The sequence below is a fragment of the Chiloscyllium plagiosum genome, unplaced genomic scaffold (assembly GCF_037043375.1).
Source record: "Chiloscyllium plagiosum isolate Xiang-an unplaced genomic scaffold, Cpla_swu_hap1 HiC_scaffold_47, whole genome shotgun sequence".
Lineage (NCBI taxonomy): Eukaryota > Metazoa > Chordata > Chondrichthyes > Orectolobiformes > Hemiscylliidae > Chiloscyllium > Chiloscyllium plagiosum.
Genome location: NW_028270185.1, coordinates 11,157,563 through 11,177,479, shown reverse-complemented (window position 1 = coordinate 11,177,479; position 19,917 = coordinate 11,157,563). Strand labels below are relative to the sequence as shown.

General features: G+C 47.2%; 1 protein-coding gene across 5 annotated transcripts in view; it reads right to left on the bottom strand.

Annotated features, from left to right (window-relative positions):
• The window catches only part of LOC122542700 (dapper 1-like), a 123,991-nt gene that overhangs the window by 18,474 nt on the left and 85,600 nt on the right, over positions 1-19,917 (bottom strand). For 4 of the 5 annotated variants that reach the window (XM_087983873.1, XM_087983874.1, XM_087983877.1 and 1 more), the window contains exon 2: positions 7,208-7,340. The exons of the other annotated variant lie outside the window; for it this stretch is intronic. In XM_087983873.1, coding sequence (XP_087839999.1) covers positions 7,208-7,340 — 133 coding nt within the window. The remainder of the gene's footprint in view (positions 1-7,207; positions 7,341-19,917) is intronic. 5 annotated transcript variants of the gene reach the window in all.

Below are 19,917 nucleotides of genomic sequence, written 5' to 3'. Positions count from 1 at the left end.
TAAAAATACACCTGCCAATAAATTTCTATTCTTATAGAGTAAAGTGATTGTGTCAAGAATTATCAATTGTTGTAAAAACTCCAAGGGATTCACCTTCTAAGGGAAGGAAATCTGCCATTTTGCTCGGTCTGGCCTACACGTGACTCCAGACTCACAGCAATGTGGCTGACTCATTTGGAGTGGGCTCAGTGGTTAGCACTGCTGCCTCAAAGTACCAGGGACCTGGGTTCAATTCCAGCCTCAGGCGACTGTCTGTGTGGAGCATTCTCCCCGTGTCTGTGTGGGTTTCCTCCCACAGTCCAAACATGTGCAGGTCAGAGTGGGTTAGCCATGCTTAATTGCTCATAGTGTTCAGGGATGTGCAGACTAGTTGGATTGGCCATGCTAAATTGCCCCATAGCGCCCAGAGATGTGCAGGCTACTTGGGTTAGCCATGCTAAATTACCCATAATTTTCAGGGATGTGTAGGTTAGGGTGGATTGGCCATGCTAAATTACCCCATAGTGTTCAGGGATGTGCAGGTTAAGGTGGATTGGCCATGCTAAATTGCCCCATAGTGTCCAGGGATGTGTAGGTTAGGGTGGATTGGCCATCCTAAATTGCCCATTGTGTTCAGGGAGGTGCAGGTTAGGGTAGATTGGCCATCCTAAATTGCCCCATAGCGCCCAGGGATGTGCAGGTTAGGGTGGATTGGCCATCCTAAATTGCCCCATAGCGCCCAGGGATGTGCAGGTTAGGGTGGATCGGCCATCCTAAATTGCCCCATAGCGCCCAGGGATGTGCAGGTTAGGGTGGACTGGCCATGCTAAATTGCCCCATAGTATCCAGGGATGTGCAGGCTAGTTGGGTTAGCCATGGGGAATGCAGAGTTAGTTTGGTTGGGGGGAGGCGGGGGGGTGGAGGAATCTGGGTGGACTGCTGATAAGAGAGCTGATGTGGACTCACTGGGCTGAATGGCCAGCTTCCACACTGTAGGGATTCTATGAAATGGGTAATAAATACTGCTCTGCCCAGTTACACCCATACCCCATTAACGAAGGAAACAAAGCCTCCCCGAGTGATGTGAGTCGTGTTATCCATGTTGGCCCTGGGACACCTCTTTATCTTAAAGAATAGCGTGGGCTGAGACATTTATGCCTGTGGAGTGGGATTGTGGGATTTTTGATACAGAGGAGAGAGGCCAGGCAAGATGGGCCGAATTCCCTCCTCCTGCACCAGCATGATTCTGTGTGACTGTGACTGAGAGATGCTGTTGGCCGGCCTGACGAAACAAGAAGATGCCAGCCGTATGAGATGAGTAGGAAGGTGTTTTTGCTTTCCTGCACCAGCTTGCTGTGCATAAATTAGCTGCTGCTTTTCCTACATTACTACAGAAACTACACTTTGCACAAAATACAAAACAAATTCATTGGCGGTGAGGCGCTTTTGGACACCCTATTGTTGTGAAAAGTGCTTTACAATTGCAAATCCTTTCATGCATGGCCTTCAGTTTTAATAGAGGGCTTTCAGTGCTGCTAAGGATGCTGGGATAGCTCACCCTCCATTGCCCTTCCTTTCTCTGCAGGAAGGAAACGCATGACAAGCGTCAAGCAGATTGACAAAGCCAAGCTTGTGTCAGTCGGAAAAGCTGGAGGTGATTCAGTCCTGGACACGAGTGAGAAAATGAGGAGATTAATTTGCACTTTGGCAAAATTCAAGGTCAGTTCAATAAATGTAATGTTGGAAAGGCACCAGAAAAATCACCAAGAATGTCACTGGATTGTTTCAGAATGCATCTGACTCACTACGATTAACTGTCCCCTAATTAACTCTTGATGACACAAGGACCCTTGTGTTTTTTTTCTGAAACGCTACCTGTCCCTTTTGGTGGGTTCTTTCCCCTGATTCATTCATTGAATCTGGACATCACTGGGTGAGGCCAGCATTTCTTGCCCATCCCTAATTGCCCAGAGAGCAGGCAAGACTCAACCACTTTGCTGTGCTTCTGGAGTCACATGTAGGTCAGACTGGGGAAGGCTGGCAGTCCCCTTCCCTAAAGTGAAGAGGATGGGGTTCTTAATGTTATTCCTTCAATCCCATCATTAGTTTCTTCATTTCAGACTTTTGTTGAATTCAAATTCCACCATCTGCCTCAACAGAATTTGAACCTGGGTCTCTGGATTAATAATCTAGTGATAATACCACTAGACTACTGCCTCCTCTGTTGAGACTCTGTCTTCCCTCCTCATGTGGATTGCTAAAGATCCCATGGAACCATTTTATGGAGCCATAGAGCCTTACAAAATTAAAAATCACACAACACCAGGTTATTGTCCAACAGGTTTAATTGGAAGCACTAGCTTTCGGAGCGATGCTACACAACCACCTGATGAAGGAGCGTCGCTCCGAAAGCTAGTGCTTCCAATTAAACCTGTTGGACTATAACCTGGTGGTGTGTGATTTTTTTAACTTTGTCCACCTCAGTCCAACACCAGCAACTCCAAACCACAGAGTCTTACAGCACAGAAACCGACCTTTCAGTCCAACCAGCCCATGTTGTCCATAATCCCAAACTAAGTTAGTCCCCCTGCCTGCTCCTGGCCCATATCCCTCTAAACCTTTCCTAGTCATATAATTATCCAAGTGTCTTTTAAATGTTGTAACTGTACCACATTCACCACTTCCTCAGGAAGTTCATTCCACACGCGAACCACCCTCTGTGTGAAGAATTTGCCGCTCAAGTATTTTTTAAAATCTCTCTCCTCCCACCTTAAATATGTTGAAGAGGACTAGATGGGTTCTGACTGTGCATGGTGGTCTGGGTCAATATTCATCCCTTAGCCAACATATATAAACCAGTTGGGCTGGTCAGTATTACCTTGCTACTCCTGGGAATTTGCTACGTTATCAAGAAAGCAAATAGCGTGTCACTGTTTATTCCAAGAAAAGTTGAGGTCATGAGGAAAATTGTTGCATTGCAATTTTATACAGCCTTGGTGAGATCACAAACAGAATATAGTGTACAGTTTTGAGCTCATTACCTAAGGAAAGATAATCTTGCCATAGAGGGAATACATTGAAGATTTAACTGCGCTGGATGAAGGGAGGGAATAGTTCTTCAAAATATTTAAGGTGAGAGGAAAGAGATTTTAAAAAGACAAATTCTTCACACAGAGGGATGTGTGAGAAGATTAAACAGGCTAGGGCAATAGTCTCTAGGGTTTCGACAAAGAGGTGATCTCAAACAAATATCCAAAACTCTGAAGACTCTTGTGATGCAGTGGTAGTGTCCCTACTTCAGAGCCAGAAGGTCCAAGTCCAAGTCCCACCTGCCCCCATGTCCAAAAATGTGATACAAAATACTGACAGAGCTCAACATCGTCAATGTAGGGAGGAGGATATTTGTTTTAATTGTTCATTCACAGGATGAGGGCATCACTGGCTAGGTCAGCATTTATTGCCTCATCCCTAATTGCCCAGAGGGCAGTTAAGAGTCAATCACATTGTTGTGGGTCTGGAGTCACATGTAGACCAGGTAAGAATGGCTGTTTCCTACCCTAAAGGGCATGAGTGAATCAGATGGGTTTTTTCCAACAATCGACTCCTGGTCATCTTTAGATTCTTAATTCCAGATTTTTATCGAATTCAAACTCCACCATCTGCCCTGGGCAGGATTTGAACCTGGGAACCTGGGACATTTCCTGGATCTGTGGATTAACAGCGCAGCAATAATACCACTCGGCTGTCATCTCCTCGAGGAAGGCAGCTTGGAAGAAGAGGGCATAGTCTCGGGATGGATAGCAACCCATTTAGGGCTAAGCTGAGGAATCTTTTCACGCAGAGGGGAATGACGTTTGGAATTCTGTATCCCAGAGCAACTCATCCCGCGCTTGCTCAGGGTGCGATCGATAATTCAAAACTGGGGACAGTGTGGGAGCTGAAGATTGAGCACGATCCTGGGTTTGAAGGGCTGAATGGCCTCCTCCCACTCCTAGCCCTCATGGTGTTGTACACACACATTAGCTGCCCTGTCAACCACAATAGTGGCTGCAAAAGGCACTCCCCTGGGTCACATTACCTCCTCTAACACTGTATCATTCCATCATTTCACAAAAGAAACTCGATACGGCCCGAGGATGGGAAAGTCGCTATATAAATGCAAGCCCTTTTTGTGACACAACCACTTTGTGAAGCAGCTCATTCAGTGAATGGGGGGGTGGTTGGGGACTCTCTCCTGGCACAGCTTTAAAACGAAAGGAGCAGAAAGGTACACGCGGACACAGGGAGGGAAGGGGCATGCGCTTGGCGGGGGGGGGGGGGAAGAGACGCCCAGCGATGGGCAAGAGGGGCGGAACTCCTGCATTCGCGTAGCACCTTCCGCAGCCTCAGGGTCATCCTAAAGAGCCAATGTTTTGTACAAACACGCTGTTGCAACGTGGAGGCTAAACAAATGCAAAGGTAGTGGTCGATACAAATACAGTCAGGCACGGAGAGAGACGGTGGAGGAGAGGCAGGGAGGGTTATTGAGCTGGAGTAATGTCAAATTTTACACTTTTCTCTTTGTTTATTTATTTTGTACTTAATTGATTTTAGTACCTAAGATTTGTAACGAAGTACTTTGTACCTGAGACGGTACAGTGTGAGGCAACATTGTACACTTTTCACTGTACTCCTGTGCTTGAGTACACGTGGCAATAGAACCTAATTCTAATTCTCAAAGGGGGAGATACAAGGGGCAGATAGAGACCGGGAAGGAATGTTAATAAAACACAGGCCATTTGGCCCCTCGAGCCTGGTCTGCCAATCTGAGGAAACCACCTTACAACTTATCATCTTCCCACACTGCCCCTCAATGAGAAGGAAAGATCCCACTCGTAAAGGAACAAGAGAGAAAGGAATTGGAAAGGCAGAGAGACACAGTCGAAGCCGAGACAGCTCATTGTAAAACAGCCGCACTAACACAGAGGGTGAAGAGAAAACCATGAACGCTCAAGAGACAGGCCGAGAAATGATTATAAGGGCTGAGCTAACTGGCTAGACAGTCCAATTCCATCTCAGCAGCACTGAAAGGCAACTAGGGTGGGAACACTTCAGGAACAACCCAGAGACACAGGGATCAAACGCTGCCCCTAAACTGACCTCAAACCCTTGACATGGGACATTGTGTGCCTTAAGCAAGAACATCTGGAACCTATCTTTTTCCCTTCACAGGTCTGGACAGATGTGCCTGGGGTATTTTCAGCATTTTCTGTTTGCTTTTTGTGGCCAATTTACTGCGAGTCTAACAGGGAGCCGCTTCCACAGGCACAGGCCAGTGGTTCCCAAACACCACAACTCTGCTAATCCCGCTGTCTCCCTCAGTGAATTCCGATTTTTCTACTGTTCGGGACTTTGTAAGCAGGACTCCAAGTAACTCAGGCTGAGGGTGACCTTATAGAGGTTTATAAAGGGGCATGGATAGGGTGATTAGCGAAGGGCTTTTTTCCCAGTTCTGAGGAAGGGTCACGAGACCTGAAATTGTTAACTCTGATTTCTCTCCACAGATGTTGCCAGGCCTGCTAAACTTTTCCATTAAACTCTGATTTATGGCATTCACAGCTCTTTCAGTTTCTTTTCCCCAGGGGGAGGGAGGTCCAAAGCCAGAGGGCATAGGTTTAAGAAAAGATTTAAAAGGGATCACACATGGGGGTGGTGCGTGTATGGAACGAGTGAAAGTGGTGAAGGCTGGTACAATTACAAAAGGCATCTGGATGGGGATATGAATGGGAAGGGTTTGGAGGGATATGGGCCAAGTGCTGACAAATGGGACCAGATTAATTTAGGATATTGGGTCGGCATGGAAGAGTTGGGCTGAAGGGTCTGCTTCTGTGCTGTACATCTCTATGACTCTACTTTGGCTATTGGCAAATACCACAATGGGGAAGCACCATTTGTTTCATAGAATAGAATATTCTAGATTTCCTACAGTGTGGAAACAGGCCCTTCAGCCCAACAAGTCCACACTGACCCTCCGAAGAGTAACTCACCCAGACCCGTTCCCCTACCCTACATTTACCCTTAACTAGTGCACCTAACCTACACATCCCTGGACATAATGGGCAATTTAGCATGGCCAATCCACCTTAACGTGCACGTCTTTGGACTGTGGGAGGAAACCGGACCACCCGGAGGGAACCCACACAGACACGGGGAGAACGTGCAAACTCCACACAGTCAGTCGCCCGAGGCGGGAATCGAACTGGTGCTGTGATGCAGCATTGTTAACCACTGAGCCACTTGCCCCCTTGAGACCCAACAACACACTCTACACTGACCTGCACTGAAGGAAGCTCATAGGTGGAGACCGAGAGCACCAGGGGTCTGCCTGGTCACCACACTCCCCACTACCTACTTACCTTCCCTAGCCTCAATGCCTCCTCCTGCCTCAAACTGCCCCCTGAGTTGCCCATTTTCCCCCCAAATGAGAGAGCCATCACAATGCACTTTATATAATCCCTACAGTGTGGAAACAGGCCATTCAGCCCAAGTCCACGCCAACCCTCCGAAGAGTAACCAAACCAGACCCATTCCCCTACCCTATTACTCTACATTTCCCCCTGACTAATGCCCATAAACTACACATCCCTGAGCACTATGAGCAATTTACCATGGCCAATCCACCCGAACCTGCACATCTTTGTGACTGTGGGAGGAAACCGGAGCACCCGGAGGAAACCCACGCAGACACAGGGAGAACGTGCAAACTCCACACAGTCAGTCGCCTGAGGCTGGAATTGAACCCAGGTCCCAGGTGCTGTGAGCTTACCATCACTGAGCCACCATGCTTCTGTATAAGACGTTTTTCGGAAATAAACCCGACGACATTATTTTAGCCTGTTACCATTGATCCTGTCACGCGATGATTCAAAGAAGGGGGACGGTGAGTATTGCAGAGGGTCTCCTGTGAACAGCGAGCGAGTGATTGCTAGACCAGACAGCATCAGTGTGAGTGAAAGGCTCCCGAATTGTTAGCTATCCTGTCAGCCTGTTTGTGAAAAATGCAGTCTGGCCAATGACTGGAAACATAATAGGATAATGGCAAGACATTCTGTGCGACAGGAATTTCACTCTCTATCATTGTTATGGAAGTCAGCAGATCATTCAAACCTTATAAGTACTCAACCCCTGTCCCACCCTTCCCCCCCCCTCCCCACCTCCCCCTACCAAATCCCCAAAAATGGTGGCTTACCAGAACTCGGTCGGCTGTCAATGTCCAGGTCCCCACCACCGGCCTGGTTCGCCTCCAGTCTGAGATCATTAACCTGTCTCTCCAGTTGCTGGAGAGGGGTCAGCAATGTGGTGTCATGGCGTCTCAGACCATTCTGGGGGGGGGGAGGGGAGCAAGAAAGTGGAGGGGTGGTGTGTTGGGGTCGGGAGGGGATGGGGTGGGGAGGTGTCGGTGGTGGAATAACATAACAGGGAGAAAGGAAGGAATTGTTAGAGATGGCACGGTCACAGCACATCCACACCAATCCCGGTCACCCGCAGCTCTGAGTTGAGAAGGAGGTTATCTGCATTCCCGTAGTGCCCTTCACTTCCTCAGGACCCTCGCTGGTCGCGTCAGAATGTCATGGGTTCAAGCGACACATCGCCCCCCACCCTCCAACAACACCCACAAAAAAACAACAGAGAGTTGTGAACACAGCTCAGTCCATTGCTCAAACCAGCCTTCCACCCACTGACTCCATCTACACTTCCCACTGCCTTGGGAAGGAAGCCAACATCATCAAAGACCCCTCCCATCCCGGTTAGAATCTCTTCCGTCGGGCAGAAGATACAGAAAGTTGAAAACACGTACCAACAGATTTAAGAGCACCTTCTTCCCTGCTGTTATCAGACTTATGAACCCCTCATATATTAGTTAATCTTTCTCTGCACCTGCACACTATATTCTGCATTCAGTTCAACTACCCTGATATAAGATTGGATTAGATTCCCTACAGTGTGGAAACAGGCCATTTGGCCCAACAAGTCCACACCGACCCTCCGAAGGGCAACCCACCTCCCTCTGACTAATGCATCTAACACTATGGGGCAATTTAACACGGCCAATCCATCCTGACCTGCACATCTTTGGACTGTGGGAGGAAACCGGAGCACCCGGAGGAAATCCACGCAGACTCGGGGAGAATGTGCAAACTCCACACGGACAGTCACCCGAGGCTGGAATCAAACCTGGGACCCTGGTGCTGTGAGGCAGCAGTGCTGACCACTGAGCCACCGTGCCGTAAGGTAGGATTTGTCTGGATAGCATGCCAAACAATACCTTTCACTGTCTCAGGGTCCATGTGACAGTAATACATCAAATATAAAAAAGAATACATCGGATGCACTACCGAGGGTGGGCTGCCCTGTCAGAGGAGCTATCTCTCACATGAAACATCAAACAAAGGCTGGATTGGCTCTTTCAGCTGTGCATCCCAAAGTACTTTCCATAATAAAACAAAAAGAGTGGACTATTCGGCCCATCAAGCCTGCTCAACCTTCAATGAGATCCTGATGGATCTGTCTGTAGCGTCTGCTCCATTTTCCTCTCTGTGTCTCAAGAATCCTGTGCTGCCTTTTCTCAATGGTGTTGGGGAACAACCCAGCCTGCCCTGCCCCCCTCACCCACACCCCTGCACTCCCCACCAAAGGGAGTGAGATCTGTGCCGATGAGTGAGCCTCAGAAGCTGCAGTCCCTCCAATGGTGAGGAAGTTTGAGCAGTTCATTTGGGTCCAGCCAGCTCTGGTGACCAGGGAGGGAACAGGAATGAAAGGAGGGAATCTCTTTGGGCACTGCCCCCGCTGCTCCTGGCTACAAATACACAATGGCAGTCAGGTCTCACTCCATGGCAAGCCTTTCCTCAATTCTCTTCCCACATTCTCTTCCGTGATCTCAGTGAACAGGCAGTCTGTGTGTGTGTATGTGTGTGTGCATTTGTGAGAGAGAGTGAGTGTGAGTCGGAATGAGAGAGTGAAAGGCTGAGTGTGTTTGTGTGAGTGTGTGAGAGTCAGTGTGCGAAGGAATCAGAGAGAATGAGTGAGATAATGTATTCATTTGTGTGTGTGTGGAAGTGACAGCATGTGAGTAAGACAGTGTGCACATTTGTGTGTGTGTGTGTGTGTGTGAGAGAGAGAGAGAGTGGGTGAGGATGTAAAAGAGTGAGTGTAAGTAACTGAATGAGAATGTGGGTGTGTGTGTATCTGTGGGAGATTGAGAGAGTGTGTACAAGTGTCAGTGTATGAGTGTGAGTGACTATATGAGAGTGTGAGTGTGTGTGTAAGTAACTGTGTGAGAGTAAGAGAGTGTGTACGAGTGAGTGTGAATGTGTGTAACTGTGTGAGAGTGCGAGAGTATGTATGAGTCAGTGAGTGTGAGAGTGACTAACTGTGAGAGTGAGAGAGTGTGTACGAGTGAGTGAGTGTGAGAGTGAGTAACTGTATGAAAGTGAGAGAGTGTGTACGAGTGAGTGAGTGTGAGAATGAGTAACTGTGTGAGAGTGAGAGAGTGCGTACGAATGAGTGAGTGTGAGTGTGAGTAACTGTGTGAGAGTGAGAGAATGTGTACGAGTGAGTGAGTGTGAGTATAAGTAACTGTGTGAGTGAGAGTGTGTGTACGAGTGAGTGAGCGAGTGTGAGTAACTGTGTGAGAGTGAGAATGTGTGTATGAGTAAGTGAGTGTGAGTAATTGTGTGAGAGTGAGAGAGTGCATACGGGGAAGTGCGTGTGAGTGTGAGTAACTGTGTGAGAGTGAGAGAGTGTGTACGATGGAGTGAGTGTGAGTGTGAGTAACTGTGTGAGAGTGTGTACAAGTGAGTGAGTACGAGTGAGTGAGTGTGAATGTGAGTGAGTGTGAGAGTGAGAGAGTGTGTACGAATGAGTGTGAGTGAGTAACTGTGTGAGTGTGTGACTGTGTGAGAGTGAGAGTGTGTATACGAGTGAGTGTGAGAGTGACTAACTGTGTGAGAGTGAGTGTGTGTACGAGTGAGTGAGTGTGAGTGTGAGTAACTGTGTGAGAGTGAGAGAGTGTGTACAAGTGAGTTAGTGTGAGAGTGAGTAAATGTGTGAGAGTGAGAGAGTGTGTACGAGTGAGTGAGCATGTGTGTGAGTAACTGTGTGAGAGTGAGAGTGTGTGTATGAGTGAGTGAGTGTGAGTGTGAGTAACTGTGTGAGAGTGAGAGAGTGTGTACGAGTGAGTGAGTGTATGAGTAACTGTGTGACAGTGAGAGTGCATATGAGTGAGTGAGAGTGTGAGTAACTGTGTGAGAGTGAGAGTGTGTGTACGAGTGAGTGAGTGTGAATATGAGTAACTGTATGAAAGTGAGAGTGTGAACGAGTGAGTGAGTGTGAGAGTGAGTAACTGTGTGAGAGTGAGAGAGTGCGTACGAGTGAGTGAGTGTGAGTGTGAGTAACTGTGTGAGAGTGAGAGTGTGTGTACGAGTGAGTGAGTGTGAGTATGAGTAACTGTGTGAGAGTGTGCGTATGAGTGAGTGAGCGAGTGTGAGTAACTGTGTGAGAGTGAGAATGTGTGTACGAGTAAGTGTGTGAGTAATTATGTGAGAGTGAGAGAGTGCATACGAGTAAGTGAGGGTGAGAGTGAGTAACTATGTGAGAGTGAGAGTGTGTGTACGAGTGAGTGCGTGTGAGTGTGAGTAACTGTGAGAGAGTGAGTGAGTGTGAGAATGAGTAACTGTGTGAGAGTGAGAATGTGTGTACGAGTAAGTCAGAGTGAGTAACTGTGTGAGAGTGAGAGAGTGTGTACAAGTGAGTGAGTATGAGTGTAAATAATTGTGTGAGAGGGAGAGAGTGTGTATGTGTGAGTGAGTGTGAGAGTGAGTAACTGTGAGAGTGAGTGTGCACGATTGAGTGAGTGTGAGTAACTGAGTGAGAATGAGAGTGTGTGTACGAGTGAGTGAGCGTGAGTGTGAGTAACTGTGTGAGAATGAGAGTGTGTGTATATCTGTGGGAGATTGAGAGAGTGTGTACAAGTGTCAGTGTGTGAGTGTGAGTGATTATGTGAGAGTGTGAACGTGTGTGTAAGTATCTGTGTGAGATTGAGAGAGTGTGTACAAGTGTCAGTGTGTGAGTGACTATATGAGAGTGTGAGTGTGTGTGTAAGTAACTGTGTGAGAGTGAGAGAGTGTGTACAAGTGTCAGTGTGTGAGTGACTATATGAGAGTGTGAGTGTGTGTGTAAGTATCTGTGTGAGAGTGAGAGAGTGTGTACGAGTGTCAGTGTGAGTGTGAGTGATTATGTGAGAGTGTGAGTGTGTGTGTAAGTAACTGTGTGAGATTGAGAGAGTGTGTACGAGTGTCAGTGTGTGAGTGACTATATGAGAGTGTGAGTGTGTGTAAGTAACTGTGTGAGAGTAAGAGAGTGTGTACAAGTGTCAGTGTGTGAGTGTGAGTAATTGTGTCGGAAGCCTTTCACTCATACTCATGCTGTGAGTTTGAGTAAGTGTGTGAGAGTGAGTGTGAATGTGAGTAACTCTGTGAGAGTGGGAGAGTGTGTATGAGCATCTGTGTGTGTGTGAGAGTGAGAGTGTGTACGAGTGAGTGAGTGTGAATTTGAGTAACTGTGAGAGTGAGAGAGTGTGTATGAGCATCTGTGTGAGTGTGTGAGAGTAAGAGAGTGTGTATGAGTGAGTGTGAATGTGAGTAACTGTGTGAGAGTGCGAGACTGTGTATGAGCATCTGTGTAAGTGTGTGAGAGTGAGAGTATGTACGAGTGAGTGAGTGTGAGAGTGAGTAAGTGTGTGAGAGTGAGAGTGTGTGTACGAGTGAGTGAGTGTGAGAGTGAGTAACTGTATGAGAGTGAGAGTGTGTATACGAGTGAGTGAGTGTGAGAGTGACTAACTGTGTGAGAGTGAGAGAGTGTGTACAAGTGAGTGAGTGTGAGAGTGAGTAACTATGTGAGAGTGAGCGAGTGTGTATGAGTGAGTGAGCGTGAGTGTGAGTAACTGTGTGAGAGTGAGTGTGTACGATTCAGTGAGTGTGAGTGTGAGTAACTGTGTGAGAGTGAGAGTGTGTGTACGGGTGAGTGAGTGTGAGTGTGAGTAACTGTGTGAGAGTGAGAGAGTGTGTACGAGTGAGTGAGTTTGAGTATGAGTAACTGTGTGAGAGTGAGAGACCGTATGAGTGATAGAGTGTTAGTGTGAGTAACTGTGTGAGAGTGAGAGAGTGCGTACGAGTGAGTGAGTGTGAGAGTGAGTAACTGTGTGAGAGTGAGAGAGTGCATACGAGTGAGTGAGTGTGAGAGTAAGTAACTGTGTGAGAGTGAGCGAGTGTGTATGAGTGAGTGAGCGTGAGTGTGAGTAACTGTGTGAGAGTGAGTGTGTACGATTCAGTGAGTGTGAGTGTGAGTAACTGTGTGAGAGTGAGAGTGTGTGTACGGGTGAGTGAGTGTGAGTGTGAGTAACTGTGTGAGAGTGAGAGTGTGTGTACGAGTGAGTGAGTGTGAGTATGAGTAACTGTGTGAGAGTGAGAGTGCGTATGAGTGAGTGTGAGTGTGAGTAACTGTGTGAGAGTGAGAGAGTGCGTATGAGTGAGTGAGTGTGAGAGTGAGTAACTGTGTGAGAGTGAGAGAGTGTGTACGAGTGAGTGAGTGTGAATAACTGTGTGAGAGTGAGAGAGTGTGTACGAGTGAGTGAGTGTGAGTGTGAATAACTGTGTGAGTGTGTGTACGAGTGAGTGAGTGTGAGTAACGGTGTGAGAGTGAGAGTGTGTGTACGAGTGAGTGTATGAGTAACTGTGTGAGAGTGAGAGTGTGTGTACGAGTGAGTGAGCGAGTGTGAGTAACTGTATGAGAGTGAGAGAGTGTGTACGAGTGAGTGAGTGTGAGTGTGAGTAACTGTGTGAGAATGAGAGAGTGTGTACGAGTGAATGAGTGTGAGTGTGAATAACTGTGTGAGAGTGAGAGCGTGTGTACGAGTGAGTGAGTGTGAGTAACTGTGTGAGAGTGAGAGTGTGTGTACGAGTGAGTGTATGAGTAACTGTGTGAGAGTGAGTGTGTGTGTACGAGTGAGTGAGCAAGTGTGAGTAACTGTGTGAGAGTGAGAATGTGTTTACGAGTAAGTGAGTGTGAGTGTGAGTAACTGTGTGAGTGTGAGAGAGTGTGTACGCGTGAATGTGAGTGTGAGTAACTGTGTGAGAATGTGAGTGTGTGTACGGGTGAGTGAGTGTGAGAGTGAGTAAATGTGTGAGAGCGAGAGAGTGTGTACGAGTGAGTGAGTGTGAGTGTGAGTAACTGTGAGAGAGTGAGAGAGTGTGTACGAGTGATTGATTGTGAGTGTGAGTAACTGTGTGTGAGTGAGAGTGTGTGTACGAGTGAGTGTGAGTAACTGTGTCAGAATATGAATGTGTGTACGAGTAAGTGAGTGTGAGTAATTGTGTGAGAGTGAGAGAGTGCATATTAGGGAGTGAGTGTGAGTGTAAGTAATTGCGTGAGAGTGACAGAGTGTGTATGCGTGAGTGAGTGTGAGAGTGAGCAACTGTCTGAGAGTGAGAGAGTGTGTATGAGTGAGTGAGTGTGAGAGTGAGTAACTGTGTGAGAGTGAGAGAGTGAGTAACTTTGTGAGAGTGAGAGAGTGCGTACGAGTGAGTGAGTGTGAGAGTAATTAACTGTGTGGGAGTGAGTGTGTGAGAAACTGTATGAGAGTGAGACAGTGTGTATGAGTGAGTGAGTGTGAGTGTGAGTAACTGTGTGAGAGTGAGAGAGTGCGTACGAGTGAGTGAGTGTGAGAGTAAGTAACTGTGTGGGAGTGAGTGTGTGAGTAACTGTATGAGAGTGAGAGAGTGTGTATGAATGAGTGAGTGTGAGTGTGAATAACTGTGTGAGAGTGAGAGTATGTGTACGAGTGAGTGAGTGTGAGTAACTGTGTGATAGTGAGAGTGTGTGTACGAGTGAGTGAGCGAGTGTGAGTAACTGTATGAGAGTGAGTGAGTGTGTACGAGTGAGTGTGAGTGTGAGTAACTGTGTGAGTGATAGCGTGTGTACGAGTGAGTGAGTGTGAGTAATTGTGTGAGAGTGAGAGTGTGTGTACGAGTGAGTGAGCGAGTGTGAGTAACTGTGTGAGAGTGAGAATGTGTTTACGAGTAAGTGAGTGTGAGTGTGAGTAACTGTGTGTGAGTGAGATTGTGTGTACGATTGGGCGGCACGGTGGCACAGTGGTTAGCACTGCTGCCTCACAGCGCCTGAGACCCGGGTTCAATTCCCGCCTCAGGCGACTGACTGTGTGGAGTTTGCACCTTTTCCCCGTGTCTGTGTGGGTTTCCTCCGGGTGCTCCGGTTTCCTCCCACAGTCCGAAAGATGTGCAGGGTCAGGTGAATTGGCCATGCTAAATTGCCCGTAGTGTTAGGTAAGGGGTAAATGTAGGGGTATGGGTGGGTTTCGCTTCGGCGGGTCGGTGTGGACTTGTTGGGCCGAAGGGCCTGTTTCTACACTGTAATGTAATCTAATCTAATCTGTAATCTAATCTAATCTAAATGAGTGTAGGTGTGAGTAACTGTGTGAGAGTCTGTGTACAAGTAAGTGAGTGTGAGTATGAGTAACTGTGTGAGAGTGAGTGTGTACGAGTGAGTGAGCGAGTGTGAGTAACTGTGTCAAAGTGAGAATGTGTGTACGAGTAAGTGAGTGTGAGTAATTGCGTGAGAGTGAGAGAGTGTGTATGCGTGAGTGAGTGTGAGAATGAGTAACTGTGTGAGAGTGAGAGAGTGTGTACGATGGAGTGAGTATGAGTGTGAGTAACTGTGTGAGAATGAGTGTGTGTGTACGAGTGAGTGAGCGTGAGTGTGAGTAACTGTGTGAGAATGAGAGTGTGTGTGTATCTGTGGGAGATTGAGAGAGTGTGCACAAGTGTCAGTGTGTGAGTGTGAGTGACTATATGAGAGTGTGAGTGTGTGTGTAAGTATCTGTGTGAGATTGAGAGAGTGCGTACAAGTGTCAGTGTGTGAGTGACTATATGAGAGTGTGAGTGTGTGTGTAAGTAACTGTGTGAGAGTGAGAGAGTGTGTACGAGTGTCAGTGTGTGAGTGAGTAACTGTGTCAGAGTGAGAGAGTGCGTACGAGTGAGTGAGTGTGAGAGTGAGTAACTGTATGAGAATGAGAGAGTGTTTACGAGTGAGTGAGTGTGTGTGTGTGAGTAACTATGTCAGAGTGAGAGAGTGTGTATGAGTGAGTGAGTGTGAGTGTGAATAACTGTGTGAGAGTGAGAGAGTGTGTATGCGTAATTGAGTGTGAGTGAGTAACTGTGTGAATGTGAGTGTGTACGATTCAGTGAGTGTGAGTAACTGTGTGAGAGTGAGAGAGTGTGTATGAGTGAGTGAATGTGAGTGTGAGTAACTGTACGAGAGTGAGAGAGTGTGTACGAGTGATTGATTGTGAGTGTGAATAACTGTGTGTGAGTGCAAGTGTGTGTACGAGTGAGTGAGTGTGAGTGTGAGTAATTGTGTGAGAGTGAGAGAGTGCGTATGAGGGAGTGAGTGTGAGTAACTGTGTGAGAGTGAGAGAGTGTGTATGCGTGAGTGAGTGTGAGAGTGAGTAACTGTGAGAGTGACTGTGTACGATTCGGTGAGTGTGAGTGTAACTGTGTGAGAATAAGAGTGTGTGTACGAGTGAGTGTGAGTGTGAGTAACTTTGTGAGAGTGAGAGTGTGTGTATGAGTGAGTGAGCGTGAGTGTGTGTAACTGTGTGAGAATGGGAGAGTGTGTTCGAGTGAGTGAGTGTGAGTGTTAGTTACTGTGTGAGAATGAGAGTGTGTGTACGATTGAGTGAGTGTGAGTGTGAGTAACTGTGTGAGATTGAGAGTGTGCGTACGAGTGAGTGAGTGTGTGTGTGAGTAACTGTGTGAGAGTGAGAGTGTGTGTACGAGTGAGTGTAAGAGTAACTGTGTGAGAGTGAGAGTGTGTGTACGAGCGAGTGAGCGAGTGTGAGTAACTGTATGAGAGTGAGAATGTGAGTACGAGTAAGTGAGTGTGAGTAATTGTGTGAGAGTGAGAGAGTGCGTATGAGGGTGTGAGTGTGAGTAACTGTGTGAGATGAGAGAGTGTGTACGAGTGAGTGAGTGTGAGTGTAAGTAATTGTGTGAGAGTGAGAGAGTGTGTATGCATGAGTGAGTGTGAGAGTGAGTAACTGTGTGAGTGTGAGAGTGTGTGTACGAGCGAGTGAGCGAGTGTGAGTAACTGTGTGAGAGTGAGAATGTGTGTATGAGTAGGTGAGTATGAGTAACTGTGTGAGAGTGAGAGTGTGTGTACGAGTGAGGGACCGAGTGTGAGTAACTGTGTGAGTGTGAGAGAATGTGTATGAGTGAGTGTGAGAGTGAGTAACTGTGTGAGAGTGAGTGTGTATGATTGAGTGTGAGTGTGAGTAACTGTGTGAGAGTGAGAGAGTGTGTATGCGTAATTGAGTGTGAGAGTGAGTAACTGTGTGAGTGTGAGTGTGTACGATTCAGTGAGTGTGAGAGTGAGTAACTGTGTGAGAGTGAGAGAAGGTGTATGAGTGAGCGAATGTGAGTGTGAGTAACTGTACGAGAGTGAGAGAGTGTGTACGAGTGATTGATTGTGAGTGTGAATAACTGTGTGTGAGTGCGAGTGTGTGTACGAGTGAGTGAGTGTGAGTGTGAGTAATTGTGTGAGAGTGAGGGAGTGCGTATGAGGGTGTGAGTAACTGTGTGAGAGTGAGAGAGTGTGTATGCGTGAGTGAGTGAGCGTGAGTGTGAGTAACTGTGTAAGAGTGAGTGTGTACGATTCAGTGAGTGTGAGTGTAACTGTGTGAGAATAAGAGTGTGTGTACGAGTGAGTGTGAGTGTGAGTAACTTTGTGAGAGTGAGAGTGTGTGTATGAGTGAGTGAGCGTGAGTGTGTGTAACTGTGTGAGAATGGGAGAGTGTGTTCGAGTGAGTGAGTGTGAGTGTTAGTTACTGTGTGAGAATGAGAGTGTGTGTGTATGATTGAGTGAGTGTGAGTGTGAGTAACTGTGTGAGATTGAGAGTGTGCGTACGAGTGAGTGAGTGTGTGTGTGAGTAACTGTGTGAGAGTGAGAGTGTGTGTACGAGTGAGTGTAAGAGTAACTGTGTGAGAGTGAGAGTGTGTGTACGAGCGAGTGAGCGAGTGTGAGTAACTGTATGAGAGTGAGAATGTGAGTACGAGTAAGTGAGTGTGAGTAATTGTGTGAGAGTGAGAGAGTGCGTATGAGGGTGTGAGTGTGAGTAACTGTGTGAGATGAGAGAGTGTGTACGAGTGAGTGAGTGTGAGTGTAAGTAATTGTGTGAGAGTGAGAGAGTGTGTATGCATGAGTGAGTGTGAGAGTGAGTAACTGTGTGAGTGTGAGAGTGTGTGTACGAGCGAGTGAGCGAGTGTGAGTAACTGTGTGAGAGTGAGAATGTGTGTATGAGTAGGTGAGTATGAGTAACTGTGTGAGAGTGAGAGTGTGTGTACGAGTGAGGGACCGAGTGTGAGTAACTGTGTGAGTGTGAGAGAATGTGTATGAGTGAGTGTGAGAGTGAGTAACTGTGTGAGAGTGAGTGTGTATGATTGAGTGTGAGTGTGAGTAACTGTGTGAGAGTGAGAGAGTGTGTATGCGTAATTGAGTGTGAGAGTGAGTAACTGTGTGAGTGTGAGTGTGTACGATTCAGTGAGTGTGAGAGTGAGTAACTGTGTGAGAGTGAGAGAGTGTGTATGAGTGAGCGAATGTGAGTGTGAGTAACTGTACGAGAGTGAGAGAGTGTGTACGAATGATTGATTGTGAGTGTGAATAACTGTGTGTGAGTGCGAGTGTGTGTACGAGTGAGTGAGTGTGAGTGTGAGTAATTGTGTGAGAGTGAGGGAGTGCGTATGAGGGTGTGAGTAACTGTGTGAGAGTGAGAGAGTGTGTATGCGTGAGTGAGTGAGCGTGAGTGTGAGTAACTGTGTAAGAGTGAGTGTGTACGATTCAGTGAGTGTGAGCGTGAGTAACTGTGTGAGAATAAGAGTGTGTGTATGAGTGAGTGAGTGTGAGTGTGAGTAACTTTGTGAGAGTGAGAGTGTGTGTATGAGTGAGTGAGCGTGAGTGTGTGTAACTGTGTGAGAATGATAGAGTGTGTTCGAGTGAGTGAGTGTGAGTGTTAGTTACTGTGTGAGAGTGAGTGTGTGTGTACGATTGAGTGAGTGTGAGTGTGAGTAACTGTGTGAGATTGAGAGTGTGCGTACGAGTGAGTGAGTGTGTGTGTGAGTAACTGTGTGAGAGTGAGAGTGTCTGTACGAGTGAGTGTATGAGTAACTGTGTGAGAGTGTGTGTACGAGTGAGTGAGTATGAGTGTGAGTAGCTGTGTGAGAGTGAGAGAGTGAGTACGAGTGAGTGAGCATGAGTGTGAGTAACTGTGTGAGAGTGAGAGTGTGTGTCCGATTGAGTGAGTGTGTGTGAGTAACTGTGTGAGAGTGAGAGAGTGTGTACGAGTGAGTGAGTGTGAGTGTGAGTAACTGTGTGAGAGTGAGAGTGTGTTTACGATGGGGAGAGTGTGAGTGTGAGTAGCTGTGTGAGAGTGAGAGTGTGTGTACGATTGTGTGAGTGTGAGTAACTGTGAGAGTTAGAGTGTGTGTACGAGTGAGTGAGCATGAGTGTGAGTAACTGTGTGAGAGTGAGAGTGTGTGTACGAGTGAGTGAGGAGTGTGAGTAACTGTGTGAGAGTGAGAATGTGTGTACGAGTAAGTGAGTGTGAGTAATTGTGTGAGAGTGAATGTGTGTATGAGTGAGTGTGAGTATGAGTAACTGTGTGAGAGTGAGAGTGTGTGTACAAGTGAGTGAGTGAGTGTGAGTAACTGTGTGAGAGGGAGAGTGTGTGTACGAGAGAGTGACTGTGAGTGTGAGTAACTGTGAGAGAGTGAGAGTGTGTGCGAGTGAGTGAGCATGAGTGTGAGTAACTGTGTGAGAGTGAGAGTGTGTGTACGAGTGAGTGAGGAGTGTGAGTAACTGTGTGAGAGTGAGAATTTGTGTACGAGTCAGTGAGTGTGAGTAATTGTGTAGAAGTGAGAGAATACATATGAGGGAGTGAGTGTGTGTGTGAGTAACTGTTTGAGAGTGAGAGTGTGTACGATTGAGTGAGTGTGAGTAACTGTGTGAGAGTGAGAGAGTGTGTACGAGTGATTGAGTGTGAGTAACTGTGTGAGAGTGAGAGTGTGTGTACGAGTGATTGAGTGTGAGTGTGAGTAACTGTGTGAGAGTGAGAGTGTGCGTACGAGCGAGTGAGCGAGTGTGAGTAACTGTGTGAGAGTGAGAATGTGAGTACGAGTAAGTGAGTGTGAGTAATTGTGTGAGAGTGAGAGAGTGTGTATGAGGGTGTGAGTGTGAGTAACTGTGTGAGATGGGAGAGTGTGTACGAGTGAGTGAGTGTGAGTGTAAGTAATTGTGTGAGAGTGAGAGAGTGTGTATGCGTGAGTGAGTGTGAGAGTGAGTAACTGTGTGAGTGTGAGAGTGTGTACGAGCGAGTGAGCGAGTGTGAGTAACTGTGTGAGAGTGAGAATGTGAGTACGAGTAAGTGAGTGTGAGTAATTGTGTGAGAGTGAGAGAGTGCGTATGAGGGTGTGAGTGTGAGTAAATGTGTGAGATGAGAGAGTGTATACGAGAGAGTGACTGTGAGTGTGAGTAACTGTGTGAGAGTGAGAGTGTGTGCGAGTGAGTGAGCATGAGTGTGAGTAACTGTGTGAGAGTGAGAATGTGAGTACGAGTAAGTGTGAGTAATTGTGTGAGAGTGAGAGAGTGCGTATGAGGGTGTGAGTGTGAGTAAATGTGTGAGATGAGAGAGTGTATACGAGAGAGTGACTGTGAGTGTGAGTAACTGTGTGAGAGTGAATGTGTGTGTACGAGTGAGTGAGGAGTGTGAGTAACTGTGTGCGAGTGAGAATGTGTGTACGAGTAAGTGAGTGTGAGTAATTGTGTGAGAGTGAG